General features: G+C 39.2%; 1 protein-coding gene across 8 annotated transcripts in view; it reads right to left on the reverse strand.

Moving 5' to 3' along the window:
- The window catches only part of Cadps2 (calcium dependent secretion activator 2), a 481,095-nt gene that overhangs the window by 98,920 nt on the left and 358,182 nt on the right, over positions 1-23,993 (reverse strand). For 4 of the 8 annotated variants that reach the window (XM_051175751.1, XM_051175750.1, XM_051175748.1 and 1 more), the window contains exons 14-17: positions 23,629-23,730; positions 18,069-18,132; positions 15,020-15,143; positions 13,092-13,112 (exon numbers count right to left, since the gene is read on the reverse strand). In XM_051175751.1, the coding sequence (XP_051031708.1) occupies positions 13,092-13,112; positions 15,020-15,143; positions 18,069-18,132; positions 23,629-23,730 (311 nt within the window). The remainder of the gene's footprint in view (positions 1-13,091; positions 13,113-15,019; positions 15,144-18,068; positions 18,133-23,628; positions 23,731-23,993) is intronic. The other 4 variants (XM_051175754.1, XM_051175752.1, XM_051175755.1 and 1 more) reach the window with 1 other exon arrangement.

Raw genomic sequence — 23,993 nt, forward strand, 5'->3', positions numbered from 1 at the left:
TCTATGATAACACTCCTTGGCTCCCTAAAGCATATTCTTTTAATCATTTCTCTGTACATTTAAGAAGAGATCTCACTGGGGAAATGTAAGGAGAGGGGAGGCTGTGAGCAGACAGACTGACTGCTTTGCTGTGGTGTGCTTTAATTAGGAGTCAAGACTCTAAAGAGCACATGGACTCCTACGATGTGCTCCCTGGTTATTTCCCTTGCTGCCATTTGTCAGGGTCCCAAGTGTGGATGAGAAATAATGTTCATGGTCAAGGTTCCAAGGACACCTGGGACAGAGACCAGTCAGATCATTTCTCTTTTCCTATATGCCATGTGCATAATTTTATGATGCTTTTGATATAAATTTTATTTCAAAGTATCTACTTGACATAGCAATAACTATCCCAGGTAAACTTTCTATGATTTGACCTCATCACAATTTGATGAGTCTTTTAAGTGTCTTGAACATACATACACCCATGAGCCATTTGCTCCACATCATTAACTCCTTAGGCCTTTTTTGTTGGCTCAGGACATTTCTCCTGGGCAATAGTGCAGTTGGAGAGTAGAAGTTGTTATTTGTTTTCTGGCCTCTCCTCTCAACAGCCTAACCTGTGGTGAGTGGCCTAGTGCCAGAGCCAAGGGCAATCAGGCTTGAGGGACTCTTAAAATGGGCCAGTACTCATGGGCCTTCTAACCTCTAGAGGGAAGGAAGGTGGGAAATCAGATACCTCTTCTCCCATTAATCCACAGACCCCCTCCCCGCCTGCCTGACACTTTAGAACTTGTGAGTAGATTGGGTGTGGGAAAAGCTCCTAAGATTCAACCTCCCATACTTTTGTTGCTTCCCAGATGACTAAGCAAAGAGAATGTAGCTGCAATGACATTCTCTCTGCAATCTAAAAGATGTTCTGGTTCCAGGACAGCTGAGATGGCTGACTGACATGCACAGATAGAGTGTAGATCTGCTGTGCTCTCCTTCAGCGTGCATCGAAGCTACCTGAAGGTCTTTCTGGAACACAAGTGCTTGCCATTACCTCCAGAGTGTATGACTGCACTGTCTTGGGTAAGGCCCCACAATCTGCATTTTGAAATGGTTGCCAGATAATGTTGCTCGTGTCTGTCTCCTGGGTACACTGTCAGAACTATTAGCACTTACAAAAAAAGATGGAGTTAGACTCTGTATAAAGTCTGTTTCCTCCCTTGTTTGAAATTAAGCTGCATCTTTTCAAGAATAAATTTTTGCAAGTGTGTGTGTGTGTGTGTGTGTGTGTGTACAGGAGTGTGATACGTGTGCGAGTGAAAGCGAGAGGAAAACCTCGCCTCTGACCTTGTTTGAGGCACCTCTCTCTTTCATTGCTACACAAGCCAGGCTAACCAGCCTGTGAGGGTCTGGGGATTCTCTAGTTTCAACTTCCCATCTTGCTATAGGAACACTGGAGTTACAAGGGTATACTATCACTGGCATTCTGTGGGTCCTGGGGAGCTGTACTCAATCACTTATGCTTACATAGAAAGCGTTTTGCCCCACTGAGCCATCTTCCCAGACCTCAGGTTACATCTTAATATAGACACCATTTAGGTCAAAGGTGACTTTTTTTCCCTTGCAGAGTCTGAGTGCAGTTTGCACTTCTGTATGGTAATCATAAAATGCCATTGATATCTGGGCTATTCTGAGTACGGATGAAAATAATCTGCAGTGGTATGGCTCCCCTACAGTTGCTTTGAATATGTAAGCATGCTGATGCCTTAATTGTTTGAAAACAGTAAGCCTGTGGCCTCCTACATCCCTGACTCCCTTTGGGATCAACTTATTTAATGACCCTGTCATTGAAAGCAGTTACAGTGGATATTGCTTAAGAATTAGTTATGCTAATAATACAGTGCTTTGAACTAATTCTCCTATGGTTACTGTCACATTAAATACTTCATCTGGATTAGCTTTAACACAAATTCATTTTTTAGGTCAACAGCAGATCATAATAAAGAAGGCAACTGAGATAAATGCCTTTGGCAGCTGCATTAGACAGGGATTGGCAAAAGCCAACAGTAAGTGGTGGTCTATGAGTGACAGTTCACAACATATGAGATCTTTAAATGAGGAAAAGTCACTGATTCTATGTGAGACTTCCTTTAGCAGGAATTCTGAGGGATACATACCCCCTCTTTTTTGCTTAAAACCCTTACAGTATTGCTGAAAAAACTACTTAGTGGTTAAGAGCACTTGTTGCTCTTTCAGAGGACCTGGGTTCAATTCCCAGAACTCACATGGTGGCTCACAACTATCTGCTACCCCATTTCCAGGGGATCCAATAGGCACGACTCAGTGCACACACATACATGCAGGCAATACATTCATATACATAAAGTAAAATAAATAAATCCCAAAGGGGTGAGGATGATGGAATGTGACAGAAAAGATCACTAGCACCCCCATACAGCAACTAATGTTGATCATCTGTTATAAGATGTTACAGCATATGTGACTTATCAGAACATTACTAAAGCAGTATTTATTTTTATTGAGACCATTTGTGTCTCTAAGCTTCCAGAGTGAAACAGTCTAAAGTTTCACAAGAAGCACGCATCTCCAGCAGTGTTGCTGGCTCGGAAAGTTTCCAATACTTCAGAGTTTTCCTCTTTTATATGATATATATGTGCAAGTACATATGCACATATATGTAATATCACATCATCAATTAGTCCATTTTGTTTAGTGTTGGCTCTCTGGCCCCTTGTCCATGCTCTGTAAGTAAGGAATGCATCCTCATTTCCCATATCATGTTATCTGCACAGGCTTTGAGCCCTTACAAACTGCCGAGAGAGAAGTAGAAACCTGTCAGTTTGCATTACTCTGATTTGGAAAGAGACTTCCTAATACATCTCAGCTGCTCATATTAACAAGGTGCTTCAGGAGCCACCGTGCTACATGTCACTTGGTTTACCTGTTGACACATGCTAGTAAATAAACAAGGGGTTACCAATCGGGTGCTTTCAAGTTGTGACCTTGGAGAATGACAGGCTACAGAACCGACTGTGAAAGTGGAGAAGCTTGTTATTTCAAGACAGCATTTATCTGTGAATCACATTCCATATGGAAGTTAAAAAAAAAAACAAAACAAAAAACAACCAGAAAGAACCAACAACAAATCCGTGACATACTGTCAAGTGAGCTGAGCACACTGACATATTTTTTGAGACCTTTTAGGAAGCAGGTGTTGAATGCTTGTAATGAGATTTTTCATGCATCTTCAGAGGAACGAGGAAAAATTCTATTGAGAGCTTGTAGAGTGTCATGCATCCCAGCTGGGGTAGTTCCTGCCGGGGAGTACACTGAAGGGACCCTACAGGAATGTTCCTTGCCCCAGTGGTGCTCATGTCCTCAATCAGAACTGTTTCTGAAGGCACCTCTTTACCAGAGGTTAATTTTTAGAAGAATGTAACGTTTCCAGTTATAAAGGACTCTGTAAATTCTCAGTATCCTGATTTGTTATCTAATAGTTTCATCCATTTTGGTTAAAAAAAAAAATTGAAGGACCTAAAATGGAATATGCTATATATATATTTTTAAAGTTAAATCAGTTTGTTTCAAGCTTAGGTACAAAATAAATGGAAAGGATTGACTAAAAAGGTAAAAATCATATCCTGGGCCACTTAAAAGGCGGAGGCTACAGTTATGAGGTAGGGTGAGTACATCCTTTATTACACAGGCATCCTAATCTCTCTGGAGACCAAGATTCCATTCAGGAAGCCCATTTTTCAGTCCTTCCATTGGAAGCATCCGACCTCTCCCTACGGAGGTACGTTCCACATTTCTTTCAGATGAAGCATCCCAGGATCCCATACACACTGACATTTCTGTTCATCTGATCATGGGCTCTCATGATGGCTTTGCAGCTTGCAGCTGATAATACAAGTTCTAAAAACACTTTGGAAAAATGTTCAATTAGTTAATCAGCACCTTTCTTTCTAAATTTAGATTTTAAGGTAGATTCAGAGTTCATAGAAATATTCTATTTTGATGGACAGAAAAACTGAATTTTGGAGCTGATTTAGATTTTACCTTTAGAAATTATTTTCCTAGGTCATCTGTATAGACAGATCTAGCTAGGACATTTCCTAATCTAACTCTAATAGTTTCTGTCTTGAAGTCTTTATATTGTCTTATGAAAGCTCACATTTCATACTGGGCAAAGGAATGCGCTTCGCTGGTTGTTACTGAGAGAGTTATTTTTACTTATATTTTATCATTAGTTGATTGTAGGTAAAGACAAGAGGCTTTGGAGCATGTTTCACGGACCAGTTGGGGTGCACAAACTTTTCAGAGCCTACATATCAAAACTACTTCCACAATCTAAGTTTTGCTTTTGTCTTTGAAACTCTGCTGACATTGATACTAATCATGTGGAAGTCACAGGAGAAAAAAAAAAAAAAAAAAAACAAAAAAAACAAAAAACCAAAAAACTGCTGTCACCTGAGTGTGATTCTTGTCCGTGGTGCTAAGTTTATTTCTTCACCACCAGAAACTTAAGAAAAGGGGAACAGTGTCCTGCAGATACAACTGGGCAGTTATATGCATGAACTCAGTGTTTGTGACAGCTTGCATAAGACCTGTACAAGCGCAAGCCAGAGTAAATTCCAACACGGGGAGGGGAGATGGGCATGAAGTGCTACTCTGTCAGGGACCTATTGGCAACTGAGAGCCAGTAGAGAGGGAGTGTCAGTAGTTTTCATTATGGTAGTAGCGCCTGGGAAGTTGTCAATGCTCAAAGGCCACATATCTGAGAACATATGGGCAGCAAAAACTGAAATTGATGGTTGCTAAGAAAAAAAGAGGGCATTTAGTTGGATGGGTAGGAAAGAGGGGTTATATCCAGGGGGAATTGGGGGCATATGGTCAAAACACTTGTATGATATTCTTGAGGAACTAGTCATAAAGTATTACACAGTTATGTGCCAATATGAGAAAGATAATTCACTCTATTATCTTTCATAAATATTTTTCTTCATAATTATTCTCTATAATCATTATGTGAAATGGATACTTATGCCATCAGTTCTAATGGTATGTACTATTTCATCTGTTGTCTCCTACATATTCCTCAGGAGTCCATTTATTGTGGCTTGCTCTTTGGAAGGCATTGAGAATGGGATTATGGGACAGCCCATGGTGAAATCTCTTTTAGGAATTTTGAGGAGAGAGGAACTTGAGCTTTGTGACAGACTACGAGGCAATCTATCAGGATCTATCTATTCTGATTATTTCGTATTATTACTAATCCACTGTAATTCCTGTGGATCAGGAATCACGTTTAATCTGTTCTGTTTAAAACAGTAGCCCTTGGACAATAATCTCCTAGGCTTGTAACCATCTAAACTTGGAAATTGGGATAGTGGAGGAGTGCAGGGGTGGCTCATCCAGTCCATTCCTGTTTTGATTAACTTCCCCCTTTAGCAGAAGTAGGAATGTCTTACCATCAGCACACTGCATGCTCAAAAGCCACACTTCTGGGAGGTAAGAAAGACGTAAAGGAGAGGGAATTTGACAGCAGCTGAAAAGGAGTAGAGCTCAAGATATGCATTTTGAATGTTGATAGCATGTTTATAAATAGAAGGGAAAGAAATAGAAAGAAGACAGAGGTACCATTCACACGAGGGAGAAAAGACACACAATGAAGTAATAATTCTCCAACAGGATGTAAGTAGAATTGGGGTCAGCATTACAGAACAGTGAACTGCCTTTTGAAGTGGATGATTACTTGTGTTTTTATCATGAACAATGTTTCCTTTCCAGTTTAGACTGTCACAGGAATAGATTTAACATTTAAATGTTATATGCCTTACGGTGATTGAGAACACCCACCTCTCCTCACACTTGTCAGCATTGTGGGCTTCACTTCCCATTCACACCCTTGCCATTCCAGAGCTTCAATTCCTTAGCAACCAGAGGAAAAATGCTGGTAAGATTTATTCCAGCTTGAGGAGTGGAACATTAAATTCAAAGAGAACAGTGTTTCCAGTAGCCCTAAATGGAGAAACATATCCCACCACTGTTCTGGACCAACACTAACAGAAAGCAGGAAGCATGCTAAGGGAAAGCAGACTTAGAACTGAAGGAATCAATTTAAGAATGCAGAACCATCATTGTCCTTCCATCACTGAAACTGTGGATACGTGCTGCAGAGAGGACAAGTGCAATCCCGCATCCTCATTGAACTTGTCACAAAGTTATCTCAGTGTGGAAGAGGCAACTGGTCAACTGCCCCACATAGACTTTTCTTTGTACTGAAAAATTGGAGCTACACACGAAACACCAAAACCTCGTCAGGTGCGAGCATGTAATGCCTTCATTTGCCATTTCTGGTAAGTAATCCTTGCAGCCCTGCTTATAATGCCTCCAGACATCTTTTGATCCATAGGAATTAATCTGCCTACATTGTAATAAGCTAATTAGTGGGGATACAAATTACATAGCATGGGGTATTTTCTTCTGTGGCTAGTGAGTAGGTGGAGAGTAGCTGAAGCAAAGAAACAGGCAGAGAGTCCTTTTTCATTACAAACCAGAGAAGGAAAAAGCCGAAGTGAATTAGTACTGGGCTTAAATGTAAGCTTCATAGAAAACAATCAATCTAGCAGGATTAATGATGTGCAATTCAGTATGAGGATAAAAGCATATTAATAATAACAGTTCTATTGGATCATATTACCTGATGGAATCCAAGCAATATATAGCTATTAGGGAAAAATCTATCTTCTTAGGTAATTTAAACATGTCATTAATTACCATGTGAAAAATACCCAATTCTTTTAAAATATGGTATAAAAATGAAGCTTGATGTGCTCCTTTAGCCAGTGGTCAGAACAGGTAGCCAATGGATCCCCCAAATATTTAGAGTGTGTGCATGAATTTACTTTACTGAAAGCTTTGGTGAACGAAGAACTCTGACTTGAATGGTTTTCTTAAATAATGCTAGAGAAATTATTATTCATTCCTTTTTTGTTCTAAAATCAGAGATTTTTATGTACTGGTGTTCCCCTAATCATCAGGTGGTTTAGAAACAGAGATTTTCCTATTTGAAAGAGCCCATTGTTTCTATCACTCAAACTTCAAAACGTCAGATGGAAATTCTTCAATTACCTGTTGGTTTCTTCTGGGCAAAGACTCAGTAGTCTTCAGTTTATGCATTATTTTCTGCAAAGTGCTGTCATACTTTAGAAAACATATTTTTTGTCTATCATTCAGGACACCCCCACACCCACACCCCACACCCACACCATCACCACCAGCAGCAGCTCACACTAGTTTTAAATTATTTTTCAAATCTTATGTATATGCATGTACATGTGTTTGCATGAATGTGTAGTGAGATCTAACATTAAACAAATTTAAGTATTTAAGCATGTACATTAAACTTTTTATGAGAATGTTAGTGCCCGCTATTAATTGACTCCCTTCCATCTTGACTTAAGGTCAGAGAGTTCAAACCTGTTCTTGGTCCTCAAGGTTAAACCACAGGATGTTGGCCTAAGGTATGGCTACTGGATATCTTGAGCCTTGACCAAATTACATGATAGTTGGCCTAGGGTGTGGTGAACAGGTGTTTTGGGTATTGGGGAAGGTAATTACGCTTGTTTCTTCCTTGTTATCATGGTAAGGAAGTCTTTTGCCCTCTCCTTTCTGCTCAGAGTATATATATAAGGGCAATGAGTAATAAACTTGGGATATCTGCAGTATTCACTGAGTGCTCTCCCAACCCCGTCTTCTGTCTCTTGAGTCTTTTTTCCTCAACCCCCACTCCTCCCCTTCAGGAACATTCAAAGTTGTCAGCTGGACTCAACATGAGAGAAAATTATCATTATTTTAGAAATACCAGCAAGAAGTTATACACTGCTAACAAGATACTTTCATCAACGGTATTATTTTGAATATATACTCTGTTTTTCGGTGCACAGATCTTAAGCAAAACAGACTCTACTTATTTATTATTTACCACGATTGATTGGCAATGTAGTGATAAATTAAAATGCCACCCAGATGGCAAACACATCCTCTTGACGTAAGGACAGCCACAGTGCGACTTCTTTTTCTCAATAAGCACAGTGTCTCCAGGGAAAGCGTTTCTGTGCTGTTCAACTGGTCCTCTGAAAATGAGTACACTGGGGCTTAGATGTGGAAACCTAGCAACGGGAGGGATGATAGGGTCTTTACAGTACTAAGTCTTCTCCTGTTCCATCCATGCCAGGCACCTCCACATTTCTAGATTGAAAAGCAACCTCTTTGCTAAACCTATGCCAAAGAACTATGTTAAGGCCAGCGCTAAGAAGCATGCTTATATTGAAGTCCGAATAAGAAGCACAGTTTCTAGAACCCCACAGGGATTGATGACATAAGTATGACTGCTGCTCTCATCTATAAGAAACACCTTGAACTAAAAAAAAAAAAAAAAAAAAAAAAAAAAAAAAGGGGGGGGGACTTTTCATCAAAAATGACATCTAGCTTGTACTATCAAGCCATTTGGTTTAAAAAGAATAAACAATTAGGAAGATAAGGTCTAAGTGTCATGATGAATTCTAGATTACAATAAATTAATCTCACGATTGCAAAATAAATAGATTTTTGAAAAAGACTTAGTTTAGATACGATGTAAATCAAAGATTGCTAATGAAGTACTAAAAAGCATCAAACCTAAATAACCAGTGATTTTATAGCCCCCAAGTTAAATAAGAATTGCTTTCCCAAAACTTCAAGTGCTCAAAGTGAACTATAGTTTAAATGAAACACGCAATGCCCAAGAAGGAAAGACATCGAACGAGGTCATTCGCTTTCAGCAATTTATCTCCAGATCCTAAAATCCTCCTACTCTACACACTTGTGCTGCCTGTGGACAACAAAGAGTCTCAAAGGACAGAAGGAACCAGGAGTCACAACTGAGCATCACCGCGGGTCAGGAAACAGTGGAAACGTGGAAACGACGGACTTCTCAGTACTATATACTCAGCTTAACCCGTCTTCTCTGACCCCGCACCTGCACGGGTGCCTGGCTGCCTCTCTCTCCTGTAATAAGAGCATGTGACCCTGGCTTATTTTTCAATCCTGTTATCTCTTAAGTGGCTAGTTTTCGCCCTATATTTTAATTATTCAGCGATTGGTTCAAATGACCTTTTACAAGGCAGCTTGCCAGCTTGTGGATGTTCTTTCTGCTGTGAGTAGCCAGATAACTGCCAGTGTCGTAAGCTCATTTGTTCACTCAATAAATATTTACCAGGTACCATGCATGTGCTGTGCCTGGCACTTCACGTTAAACTAAACCGGGGATGAACCGGTTATTGCAATACAAACTCCTCTTCTTATGGATATTAAGTAGGATGAAGGAACTATATATACTCTGCCCTGTAGTTCAGGAGGAGGAGGAGGCTTACAGATAGCAAGCATTTTTTAACATGACAACTGAGATATATGTGGTAAAATTTCCCTAAGTGAAAATGTAATGACACAAACTTTTCAAGAGGGAGACGGTGAGAGAGGAAAAGTACACGGTGGAAATTCACATATATTTAGTGGCCCTATGTAAGAGAAGTGTGACTCTAGATAAGTTGTTCAGCCACTTACTGGATTTTCTGAAATACTGATAGTGTGCATCATAAAGTTTCACCTTAAGGGATAAATGAGGTGGCATACAGAAACTGCTTACAAAGGGCCTATCACCCCCCCTCCATATTAGTGAGTAATTTTATTTTGGGGGAAAGTGGTGATAAAGCAGCATTAACTATTAACTTCTGTAACATGGCTGAGGGGGTTGTAAGAGAAATGTTATCATTTTGAGTCTGACAGCCTTAGAGGTCCAGCAACCAGTGTAGAAAGAAGAGAACTCATTCCTGGGTCTCAGAGACCAGGTGATATCACACATATACACACTTTCGATAATGGTATAAGGGTAGTATGACTTTTATTTTTCTTGAAGTGTCAGTGACTTCTATAAAATACCTAATTTTTGTAAACTTCTAGGACATGCTGACTGGTGGGTCACACATCATAAGAAACTTTGGGCAGAATTTTCTTCCTAAGTAGTTCAAGAGACTTTTTCCCTTTTCCCTTGAAGAACTCATCAGTAGAAATACAATTAATACTTTTATTTGTATCCTCTTTTAAAACCACCCTGGGTCATTTACCAGGAATTCTCTTTGGGCTGGCCTTACTACTACATGCAACTAAAGGAATATACATTTCTTAAAAATCTTTCGTTGATTTAGAACCTTCCTCAGCTTTCTGTCAACTCACCTATATCAATGATATACTTATTTTTATATGTAAGCATTTAACTTTACCAAAATCCTTTTTCTTAAAGCTGCTGAGTCCACCAGGTGAATGGTGGAGGGGTAGTTAGTAGGAGTGAAGGGAAGGTGTCCTGTGGGCTGCTGAGCCATGTAGCAAGGGTCGTTTCTTCTTACCCCTCTCTTTAGCCACAGGGGCATCAGTACACGTGCCTCTGCTCATGTGTCCTGAGAGTACCCTGACATCACTTCTTATTTCACAGAGGAAACAGAGCCCCAGAGGGTAAGGATGAGGACTGAGTCTAGCCTTGGATGGATGACTTCTGTACTCTACAGAAGTGGGCAATTCATCAACACTCCTCTATTTCTTGTTAGTAGGTTAGGATACAAAGTTTTCAGAGCAACCTTGTTATATATTGTAGGGGATTAAATGGCATATATTAAGCATAGTCTTTTAAAGTGTTCATTTACTCATTTGTTTGTTTGTTTATTCTGTGAGTGTACACATGGCATGTGAGGGGGCCTGTGGACAACCTGAGGGAATCTGTTCTGTCCCTCAACTACATGGGTTCTGGAGATTGAACTGCAGTTGAACGGCTTGGCATGAAGTGTATTTAACTGCTGAGCCATTTTGCCGGCTTCACAAAACATTTTGAAAGAGTTTGTTAAAGAACAGGGGACTACTGGTATTGTGTGGGCTGCCATGAGTGGTTATGGTAAAAATCTCATTTTCTAATTATTTATTTTTTCTCAAGTGCAATCAGTAACTATTGTAGGATGTCTTTCTTCCCTCCCTTTTGTGTCTCAGTGTTTTGTACCTGTCACTTCTCAGGACTCAGATGCTAGAAAATAATAGAAAAGGCTTCCTGCTCCTTGACAAGAACTAGAGCGCTTAGTAGAAGATGCTAGCTTTAAAATGAAAGGAGACTTTGTCTATAACACTGCACGTGGATATGCGTATGGCTTACCACTTGTCTCATGCACCATTGTTCCCAGATGGAAACTAATTATCAAAAGTTCAGAACACCGATTCTGTCATCAGGTTAGGTACCAGACACAAGAGGAACAAGGCAATATGCATTCTGCTTAAAAGAATTTGAAGAGGGGGCAGGGAGAGTGTACAGAAGAATGATACACACAGTTAAATTAATTACAGTTAAATTAATTCAGAATCATCTACACCCATACAAATACCCACCTACAGACACAGACATGCACACACCCGCGTGTGCACAGGTACACACACACACACACACACACACACACACACACACACACAGTCCTAAGACAGGAATTTGTACAAGTTCCTCTGCTCATTTTTTCAGAGATAAGAACATCTTCATTTTATTTAATAACAGTTTTGCTTTTTACTCTCATACCAGCTTTAAAGACCGATGAAGGAAGATTGTTCTTGATTCTGTTTGTGAGAACCCTTCAAGTACTGATAACCACTTCCAAATAAGATGCTTAAGACATAATATATAACATTAATATGGTCTCAGGTTTCTTGCCTTGAATTCATATAAAACCATTGCTTATCTTTCAGAGAGAAATAGCATCCATTTTCCCTATAAAGCATTAGCAATAGTCGTTTAAAAAAAAAAACCAAGTATTTTCAGAATCCTAGTGAAAATGAGCAAACCAGTACTGTGACGGGGGGAGCTACTTATAAACGTCAAAGCATACAACCCAGAGAAAGGAATACAACACATACAGACAGCAGGAAGAGAAGGAAGACAGCAACACATACAACTAGCAGGGAGGAAGAGAAAAAAAATAAAAGTCACAGTCCGTGGATGAGAGAAAATATATCTGAGAGAGTGCTAATACTTGAAATATGTAACATGCTCAGACTAATCAATAGCAAAAGCCCCAAATAACCCAATCAAAATGGGCAAAAGAGCAGAATTAGAAATTTATCAAATGAGGACCTATAAATGGCCAATGGATCTCTTGCTTATATGAAAAATGTTCAGTGTCACTAATCATGGTAATGTAAGAAAATAAAAATGAAATATTACCTACTCTAGAACAACCACAAAATCCCATTGCCTGATGTAACAAGTGGTAGCCAGGACATCAAGAGGAGAGCTTAGATCCCATGGGTACCAATAGAAATTGGAACATACACACACACACACACACACACACACACACACACACACACACACTGTGGAAAGCAATACGGAAAAGCATGCAAAAAAAAAAAAATTTAAAACGACAGAGAACTATCATAGGGTCTGCTACAATTCCAAAAGAATAGAAATAAAAATCTTCAGATGTCTTTACTTCCATCTCAATTTAACATTATCCACAATAACCCAGCCATGAAAACATACAAAGACATGCAGACAAAAGGAAAGCCCACTCTTTGTGATCTACATGTACCTGAAGGACATCACGCTAACGAAACAAACCAGCTATAGTAAGGCGAATACTACATGACACCACTGACTGATCTGGGATGCTAGGAGAGAGAGCGTAGAAGAATGGTAGGTAAAGCAGGAAAGTATCACCTATGTTGTATAAAGTTTAAAATAAAAATTCAGTAAGCTATATAGTCATACCATGACCTCTGCTCAGCAATGCTGTTTTGTACACTTAAGAAGTGTGATGAGCACACACCAGCCCTTTCCCCTCCCCACAACCTGGTTATAATAATAATGAAGAGGATGGGAAAAAAACTTTTACATTGTTAATGGTTTCATGGCTGCATTTTTATATACATTAAATGCATGCTAACTTTATGACCTCAGTACTTCAAAGAAATGTTTCTAAAAAGTCATATACCACCACATTAGAAATAATAGCATGTGCATGCAGAAACATTACCTGTTTCCTTTTCTGCAGGCCCTAAAACATAAGAAAAGAGAATTTAAGGCTAAGTAAGCGAAGAAAACTAGCCTGTCTTCCTATTTCTAAATCATTTTATATGTTCTTGGTCTGGTCTGAACATTTTAAAAAAATCACTTTAAAAAATAAAAATTAAAAATAGGGAAGGTGAAAGTAGAGATTGAAAAAGCACGCTAGTTTTCCTCAGTGAACGAGCAAACATTTTGTATTTTTGAAGTAAGACAGCTTGGCAGTTCTTGAGTGCATTGCTGGGATCCATTTTCTAGGACATTGTCACAATCAACTCAAGATGAGCTCTGGAAAGGAGGCAATGGGAGGGTCCCTGCTTCCTGTCCATTTGGCCTTAGGATAGACTTCTCCGTGTGAAGATAAAAGAAGGTCTTCTCTTTCCGTCCTATCCTATGACTATAAACTACTGAGCAACACAGTGGCTTCTATGACTATAAACTACCGAGCAACTCGGAGAAATGCAGTCTCTCCTCTCAGCATCCTGGCACAGCAGTAAAAGATTGCCAGAAGAGCCCAGAAAGAAAAGTTTCCTTCAGTGATTTTTTAAATCGGAAGTGTATTTGTGCAAAACATGATACTGTAATGGCTGAAGTTCCCCACAGACTTTCCTCTGAGGTTAAAAGGTTTTAATGTCAGTTTGTATATCCGTTCTTTCAACCATGTTCGAACACTCAACAGTCCAAACATTAAAAACTACATGAAAAGAGTATTCAAGAGTAAAAACCAAAGTGTTCGTCTTCCACTTCCTTCAAACGCCCGAGTGTTCACTGCATTTGCTTTAACTCGACATGATATCATAATTAATGGTGTTAAGCTAGTAACTAAGGAGGTTTCATGTTGTTACTCTCGTGATATAATATTGGTTGCTATGGTGATGAGATGGCTTTTTTGTTAATCACTCAGGAGGTTGGTTATCACATGCTTGTTAGTGAGCTCATCTAGATTTGAAGAAAGGAAGACAGAGCAACATCTCTTTCTCATTTACTGAAAATTGATAAAAATTATTCTGATACTAATTAGTTCACAAACTAACCGTTTACTAAGCAGAATTCTAAAATATTAAAAGTTACCAAACTTTATCTACAGGATGATTACCTACTTATTTTAAGAAAAAACATTTAACAAGACACAAACTTTTCCCTTCTCTCTGATAATGATACATTCATGAGATAAGTCAGTTTTATGTTAATATGAGCAAATGATTTGAATAAATAATTGAACAAATCTTTTTCAACACTTTAAAACCATCTGTTAAAAGACTGGAAAATAAAATCTGATCTTGTGACTCTGCCACAACTTCCCATCTATTTATCTCCAAACATTTAAAATATCAGTGTCCTTAATGAATAAAACTTGAAGAAAGAGAAAAAAGTGCACAGTCCTCTCAAGAGGTCTAATCTTTGAAATGCATCAATATAGAGCAAGCAATTAGAAGCGGCAGGAAGTTCTGCCGGCTTATGTCAGTGCTCACAACAATCCACAAGTTTCTCCCTCTTCTGAGTGACAGGGCAGATCAGAAAATAAAACTACATAATGCTACACTGACACCAATCCTTAAAGAATCCACAGCCCATCGTTTAAATGCTAGACATACTTACAGTAATGTCAAAAAATACAACCCACGAAAACACCTTTTGGTTTCTTGAAAACTCAAAATAAGAACAAAGAACAACTTAAGCACGGATCCTGGGTCTTTCATTCAAGCCGAGTCCCAGGAGGCATATTAAAGCAATGAATAGGAAAAAGCGCTTCAGTTCGCCAGCTGAGATTTTAATGAGACATTTCCCTTTGCCACGGCACAGGATTGTTCAGGGAGGGAAAGGACTTCTCAGAGAAAATTCAGTTAATAGGCATTGTTGGCTCTCACAGCCACTTCGGCAATTGCTCAGGGCACTGACCTTCAATTTTGGCATACTCTGTGAGCCTAGTGTAATTGATCAAGGCAGCTTTCTCCAGACATTTTCTGACTACTTTCTTCACCTCCTCCGCAGGGATGGGAGTGGCGATGTCCTTCATTAAAACCTATAGAGAGAAGAGAGAAGCCGGGTGGGCAAAGAAGAAGAGAGGAGAAGATGCTGCATAAAATAAAGTCTAAAAACAAAGTACACAAATTGCCCCAGCCTTGAGTGCTCCTGGGAAGGGGGAGGGGCCTTCAGTAACTTGTGGGAAGTAATGAGTCATGACTGGGACCTAATCCTCCAGTATTGGTTCCTCCTGTCTAAGTCTCATTTGTGCACATCAAAACCTCCCATAGGCCAGGTCCCCAGGATTCAGTGTGACTGTCACTTTTCCTCCAGGGATCCACAACACCATTACAGCAGCTGTCTCAGGTCAGGATTACAGTCCTTGGCACAAGTGATAAACAAAGTTTGTCTTGTGTAGTCCTAATGGAAAAGCCCCAGGCCTTCTGAATATATGCGAAAATCATAATGAAAATTCATTTTGAACGGGCATAATTTTGGAGCTCTGTAAAAACTGCTGATTAAACTTTAAAATAATCGTGATCTGCTGAACACGATGCATACAAAGCCGAAAGAAACTTCTTTGCTTTAGTGGAACGAATGCTTCATGGGAACTTTCCTCCCTTTTGGACAAAAAGAGACACAGGTCATTCTTTGCTGGGTTCCTAAAATGTGTTCTTGGCCCTTTTCTCTTGACATGTTTTATTATTAGCAAGGAGGAAGCACAATTATACAAAAAAAGCCAAAAGATAATTTTGAACACTTTCCAATGAGGCAATCATAACTCCATTGTAAATTGTAAGTTGTGGTTAGTCAGGTTATTTTTTCATGTATTTTCATGCTTTGTTTATATTCAAATGATAATACATATTGTAGAATGGTAATATAAAGAGCTTTTAAAGTCTGGTAAGTAGTCCACTAGCCTCTTACATTGAAATAAACACTAAAAGAGACTGAAAATAACCATTAAAAACTTTATTATTTTATTCTCTTTGTACCAGCGTTTGCACACTTGAGTTTATTCTAGCATGCTAGCATCAGTAACCACTGACAGTATTTCCAAGTGTATTTTAGGCAAGATTTTTCTTCCTTGAAAACAGCTAGCTTGATCATTTAATATTTCTTTTATTATCAAATTCAATTAGGACATCTATTTGATAATTCAGAAATGCATAATAGATCTTTGTAGCCTGAAAAAAAAAAACCCTTCTGTACATAGTAAAATATATTTAGGCATCAAATGTGAACTATTATATTTAGTGAGATTTTCGTCAAAATTTATCATCAAGATGACACTGTTCCATATACAGGCTTATGAATTTTCTCTGGGGTTCCCATGCTGAGAAACGTCAAATAGTACGAAGAGTAACAAGAAATTAGAATGTATATGTTTACCCCAGAGGTGAGGCTAGGGTTTGAACAGTATTTTATATTCTCTAGGAGCCTGAATACTTCCTGTGAGGCTCTTAGGTGTTAAAAATTCACTTACAGAATTTTATTTTGTTTCTGTAAGTTGCTAGCAAGTTAAGATAGTTAAAAAAAAATGTAGCAATGGCCCTTAGCATTTCTCTTTCAATTCAGTAAGAGATGACATCATTGACTGTAACAATAAAGGGTCACTGTCACACTGACACCCCCCTCCCCCAGTGTAACTCACTGGGCATCTCTGGATTATTACCTTTTCCCTGTTGGGAGGGGAGGAAAAGCAAGACTCCTCTGCCACAGAAACCAGGACACAGAGAGGTTGTGTGGTACCCAAGATGGTATTCAGGTACAAAAAGTAGAACAACTTTAAGAACTATTGTAATTGCCTTAAGGAACAGAACAAGGCTACATGCAGCTTTTAGCAACAGAAAAATTATAATAAACCTGTCTTCATATAATCTCATTTCATGAACACTACAAAGGAGACAAGGCTATAACATGAATTCAGCCCCGGTGTTGGTAGTGCACACCTTTAATCCCAGCACTCGGGAGGCAGAGGCAGGTAGATCTCTGTGAGTTCTAGTCCAGCATGGTGTACAGAGCTAGTTCCAGGACAATACAGAGAAATACAGAGAAACTCTGTCTAGAAAAAACAAACAAACAAAAAAACAAAATCCCCAAAACATGAATTCAACGTATAATCTGAAGATTTCATTTTAGTCACCCAGTCTAGCCTTTACCCCTCAATATCCCTGCTACTCCTCTGTAATAGATATGCTGATAGACAGCATTGTTTCTAAAGCTAATTCAGTAGAAAAATAGACAAGATGAAGTCGATAAATGAGGATGAGCATCATAAGATCACAAGCTATAGATAATAAACAAAATTGGTTTATAATTCTTATATTGAGGAGTTGCTAAGACCACATTACTTAGCTGGCAGAATTTCACCAGCATTTGGAGATTAATAAACATGAAAAAATACTTTTCCTCAATGTCCACAGAAACAGCACGCATCATGACTTAAAAACTGATTTTTAAGGATGTTGCTATGTATTTCTGTAAGGGAAATGTATTTCTGTGATTTGTGAGTTCTTGGATGAAAGCACAGCAAATGTGGATCCTGGAGGGAACAAAAGGAATGGTACATCTATCACTTTATATAGTAAACGCTGACATGCATAAGGGATATAAGTGTTTGAAACCAGTGAATCCGAGGGGATTTAAAAAAAAAAAAGGAGAATGTGAAATACCCTGGGAAGTAGAAATAACTTAAAGCAAGGAAACAAACAACAACAAGGCATTCCATGAAATGTTAAGTAGAGAGAAAAATGGGAAGACAGATAACATCAAAATAAAACGATAGCATAGTATCAGGGTAGAATGGTGGTGGAAAGGTGTTAAAGGAGGAAGGAGTCGGGAGACAAGAAAGCAGTGAGAAGTGGTCCAACGTTGTGTTGTGGGTGTAGCAAAGAACTCCAAATCCTGGGGACTGCTCAGTTCAACCGCTGAAACACAGCCCTCAAGAACGTACATAACATCGACAAACCCTTATACATACCCTTTCAAGTAAGGAAAGCGTAGCTTTCAGAGCACCCTCAGGTCGTCCGAAAGGAAAACAGTACCTTTAAAAACAAAAGGAGGAACAAAAACATCAAACACCTAATAGTAATCCAAGAGCTAATGATTACAGCTCCGATGACATGGCATTAAGGGAGAACCCTGAAGAGAAGTTAAAATATCAAGTCAGCTTGGCGCGTGACTTTAACTGTTAAATTTTACCAAGTCTGTGATTTCAAGGTCTTGAACTAGTAAGGTATCAATTATGACAAAGAGGATACACAAGTCTTCGTGGTGTATGCACGAGGAGAACAGACATTAAAGAAACCTCAGAGTCATTGTAGGGAGAAGATTATTGTGTAACATCTAAGAATGTCTTGATTAAGAGTTGAAATTTAGCTCCAGGAGAAAAGGAAATGCTTTTTCTCACACCTCCCTAAATTCCTACGTGGAAGAACACACACACACACACACACACACACACACACACACACACACACACACACACACACACACACACCCAACTCCTAAGATGAACAACATTTCAAGGCCCCCTTTTTTGGGACACTACACAGCCACTGGTGTTTAATTCTTTCAAACCCCACCCCCTCCACCCAGGACACATGCAAACCCCGTGCAGAACTTTCTCAGAGGAGCAAGTGTCCCAATGTTTCTTGTCTGATATATTCTAACTGCAAAGCAACAACTGGAAGGCAGGTAATAGGAATATTCTGAAACTAAGGCCAGGCATGCCTGTTCAGGGACAGCATGACCTCCTTCTAAAGTTAGTGGTCACAGGGCACTGACAGGTGTATTTTTATTTCTTGTCTGTCTCCTCTTAAGGAGCAGGGAGGACCAAACTGGTACACCCTGCTGCAGCAGCCACTGGCTTTGTTAACCAGATTCAGCCAAGATCCCTCCCACTCTCAGGCTGTAGATACCCTCCCCCCCAATTCAGACTTCAGCTAGCTGTCCTTATGCTGCCACCCCAGTTCGGGACCTAGAAACCTATAAATTAATGAGTTGGAAAAAGTTTGCTTATCTCGATGTCCTACTCAATTATCTAGTGGCCTCAGAAACAAGTTATTTTCCCCCACTGTAATTTGAATGGATTATCAGAAAGCACATAAGTTCCAAGTAGAAATTTGTTTACAAATATAAATTTTAAAAGAAAGAATGAAAGACGTATTACTTTCTTCCTTTTAAGAGAAAGGCATCTGAATTTGTTTGAGGAGTTCTTAGTTTCATAAAAGCTTCTCCAGTATAGATAAGTGCAAATAAATATTTTCCAAATCTAGCCACCCAGTGTTTTGTTCAGAGTATTCACCATTTATTTGCTGTTAGAATGTGCACTTGTTTAATTTTGCCTCTCTGTGCCCTGTGCTCTCACCTCCAGACAATTTATTTTAATAGACATCCCTGAGTAAAGGTACTTCTTATGAGCTAGCAAATAGCAAATTAGCAAAGTCGCTTTAATCATTCTGTGTACTCTAAGCTTAATCCATATTTAAATAAAGCACCACTTGGGTCCTTGTAGTTCCCTCCCCTGCTTAATCTTTTCAGTGTATTTGCATAATCCACCCATTGTCTTTCCTATTGTTGATTTCCATTAACCTTCGGGTGAAACATTTTATGAATGGAATGTTACTGATCCTCAGATTACATTTAGCATTTCAGGGCTCTGAGGTCCCAATGGGTATGTTCTGAATTAGCATTGGCTGTGCAGGGTGTGTAAGTAATTCAGCACATTTAGAGTAATCCTGAATCAATAACGTACAGAAAATAGCTACACGGTAGCTTAATTAATCTTTACAATGCAAGTTTTAAAAGAAGGGAATCATTTTGCCCTGCCACCTTTCAGGATAAATATTTTGGGGTTTTGCCATTCTGGATAGTTATGCACCAGCAAAGCAAAGTGGAAAACATTCAATTATTGAATAAAATTCAACCACATTTAACACCTAATCTAAGTAAACTGAAGGTAACCACATTTCCACTCTGGTAAATGAGTTTCACAGATAAATGAGTCAGACTAAGCACCGCCTCCTTTCCTTATTGAAATGAAGCATGGATGTTTATTGAAATTCTATGTGTCCTGCCCACAGTTCCTCTAACAGGCTTTTTTGAAAAAAAAAAAAAAAAAAAAAAAATGTTTGCTCTGCCTTGTTCCAAGTAATTTCTGTGTTTTAGAAAATAAGAAATAAAAAGGTCAGATTCTTTTGACATTTGGACTTTCTAGCCTCAAACTGGGCACGTGTGTTTCTACTTCCTGATTTTCCTACCAACTTCCTGCTATGAAAGAGAATCCCTCAGCATTTATATTTTGGGTGATGGGGATATTGTACATGACAGCTAAGTCCCACCTTGTCCTAATTACTGGGAAGAAACTGCCAGATACCATCCATGCGGTAAGGAAGCAGTCAGAAGTCACCTGGTCTGTGGGGCTTTGGGTGTGCTTTACTGATAATAGTGGAATGCAGTAGGTAGCAATGGCTCTGGGATGGCCTCCAGGCACAGCAACCTTTCTGCAGCTGCAGCTGACCAATCAACTCAGGACAGGTTCACCCAGCCTGGAGTTTCACCAATCCTGAGACTGTTGCTATGCAACTAGTAGACCCCCTTGCTCTACCACCAAGATATTCCCTGCTCCACTGCTGCTCCTGTCCTTCCTACTCTACTTGTGGGATGGACAGAGGACCCTCGTTAACTAGTAAATTAAAGACTCTTTGCTTTTGTACCAGATCTGGTCTCTTGGTGGTTTGGGAGGTTCAGAGTCTGAGCACAACAACTTGTTTTAATTTGATTATGCAGTTCTATCGATTATGGTTTTAACTCGTCGATTGTAATCCCATCCCAGGCCCTTTCATAGCCACTCTAGAATCTCCTTTATTGAACAAAGAGATTAGAAAAAGGGGAAATTTTTTCTTACCAGATGTCACAGGAGAATGACCAGAACGATATATATGCCTATAGTTAAGACATTCCAGGGGGTTCTTCTTTGAGAAGTCCATACTCACACTCTCTGGGTGCTTCTTATTCTATTTTCAATAAACTCTAACTTTGCTTTACATTAACTCATCTTTAAATTCCTTTCTGTGGTGAAGTCAAGGGTCAATTTTACCTCACTGGTGGTGGTGGTGGTGGTAGGGTGTCCTTAAACAATTAAGAGAGCAGCTGTCTCTCGATGGTGTGTTTATATGTTGCATGTGTCACATTCCCACACCATCCCTAGAGGTTTATTTGTTCTCTGGAATTTTATTTAACCTTTCAATCTTATTTTTGATTGACAGGTGCTGTCTCTTTAAACTTCTCTAAAGACTTCAATAAAGGATCCTTCTACTTTCCCTTTCCCCATACAATCTTTACTGTTCCCAAATTGACACCTCCCTTTGTTATTAGCTTGCACTGGGCTCTTTCCTCCATATTAAATGCTTTTTCTCAAAGTCATGATCTACATGAATGACTATTTTCAAAAGTATATTATTAGAAAGTGAAAAGAAGCTGTGTGCATGTAGGCAGTTCTTAAGGGCAATGGTGGTGGCTGAGGTGCCTCTTGCTGGGATGTTAGGGAAGTCTTTACTATCTACAGCTGTGGGTTTTTTCTCTTAGGTTAGTGAAAATACTCAGGAAAAGACAACATGCATGCCTCACTGGCTGCTAGCTTTGGGAGAGCCAAGTCTATGAGTTGGGAGAGGCACGCCATTCTCAAAATTTTGTAATAGGGGCTTATCAAATCTCCCTATTGTAACTTTTGACCATGGGTGATGTTTCCTGTGCCCCCCATCTCTGTCCAGGAACCTTCACTTTCTCTGAGAATTTGTAGACTGATTACTGATATGGGAGCTCTGTAGGAAAGACAACTGGGGATCTAGGTACTTCTCAGTGTATTTATAAACCCTTCTTCACTCTCATTTTCTGGAGGCACTCTACACCAATTCCTACATGTTGGTAATATATATCTAAAAAGTTTCTTCTCTGATTTTACAATGCCAGCCTAGGATTCTTTTTCCTGAGAATGTCTACGTTAGATATTGTTCATATGACTGGCTTCTACAATATTTTCCATTTTTGTTTTCCTTCCTTGTATTTTCTGTTCTCCCACTTGTCTTTTTGGATTTAAGACTTCTGAAATAACACTCCTCTGGCCATTACATTCCATGTCTGTCAGGAAACTGAGATATATTTCCAAGGCATCATGTTATTTTTCTTTTCAACCTACAATTTTTTATGAGAAGTTTGTTGTTTAGTTAGTTCTATCTGTTCTTGAAATTCATCAATACTAAAAACCCAGAAACAGATATTGGGGTTAAAGCTGAAGATCAGAAAAGCAAAGTGGCCATCCACTAGATCTTAGCTCTACTTCAGACTGAAGGGTGATCCTGGCTCTAGCAAAGCCTCAGTGTGGCTGGAGACTGAATGTCTAATACTGAATACTAAATGTCCCGCCCCTATCATACATTGCTCTCTAGTGCTGGGATTAAAGGCGTGAGCTCTGTTTCTCTTTTAGACTGATTCATTCTCATGTAGCCCTAGGTGGCCTTGAACTCACAGAGATCCATCTACTTCTCTCTCCTGAGTCCTGGGATAAAGGTGTGTGCCACCATTGTCCAGGTTCTAATGGCTGTGACTAGCTTTGTATTCTGATCTTCAGTGTCTTTATTAGATCATAAACAACAATCTCTAGAATATTATTGAGCCTAAATAACTTTTTATATTCATTGCTGATGATATGAAATTTCTTTCCTCCTTATCCCCTAAATACTGGTAATAAACTGAGGGCCTTGCCTATACTAAGCACGTGATTGGACTATCAATGAGTTACTGCCACCCAATGTAGTTGCTAGGAATCGAAACCAAGGTGTTTGGAAGAGCAGCAAGCACTCTTAACCACTGACATTCTCTCTAGCTCATCCCCTTTATTTTTGAGGCAGGGTTTTACCCAGTTGCACAGGTTGACCTTAAATTCTTGATGTTAACTGTTTTCTCTTTTAGCCTCTAAAGTAGCTGTGATTATGATCGATTTTCTTCAAAAGACACTGTGTGGAATATTAGTTTAAGATGTGTTACATTCATTTACGCTGTGGAATATTTGTTTAATGGTGCAAAAATGTGTTGCATTCTTTTATATGTTGCATTTGTTTATCTCTGTAAAGCTGCGCTTCTTTGCCTGTTTAAAACACCTGATTGGTCTAATAAAGAGCTGAATGGTCAATAGCTAGATAGGACAGAGAAAAAGGTGGGGCTGGCAGCACGGAGAATAATTAGGAGGAGAAATATAGTGAAGAGTGAGGAGCAAGAAAAGGAGAACACGAGGAGGGCGGGCACCAGGGGCCAGCCACACAGCCAGCAGGAACAATTAAGGTAAAACAGTGGAAACAAATGCCCATCTTGGAAGCAGGCCACAGAATGAAGACTGGACCACATACTTGGAGCAGTTAGAACCTTCTGGTAATTCTTGAGTGGTGGCAAGATTTAACAACAACAACAAAATGTATGGGGTGGGGGGTGGAGGATAAAGCATGGTTGGAAAAACGGATACTTGGATCAAATACAATGCATACCTGAAGTGGCTTATCTGGTTTTCTAAAAGGGAAGAAAGCCTCTCCTTTATCTCCTCAAACCTTTCTTTTTCTTCCATTGAAACAGTTCCAATTCCATCAGGCCTTGAAATAAAAAGGAGAACCCACAATTTGTATTAATAGATTATTTACCTTGAAAGATTTTTATACACACAAATGTATCCCTAAATCAAACAAATAATCAAGTAAAAGGCATATTAGCCTTAGCTGTGTTTATACTGGAGATTTAATAGAAGTGTTTGCAGCCATTTGCTTCAGATTTTTGACCTAGAATGAATGGGATGGGTTTATTCTTTTAGACAGCCTTCAAGGTGAATGATGACAATGAATTGTTTCCAGACACAGAG

Source organism: Phodopus roborovskii, unplaced genomic scaffold, assembly GCF_943737965.1.
Source record: "Phodopus roborovskii unplaced genomic scaffold, PHOROB, whole genome shotgun sequence".
NCBI classification, from domain to species: domain Eukaryota; kingdom Metazoa; phylum Chordata; class Mammalia; order Rodentia; family Cricetidae; genus Phodopus; species Phodopus roborovskii.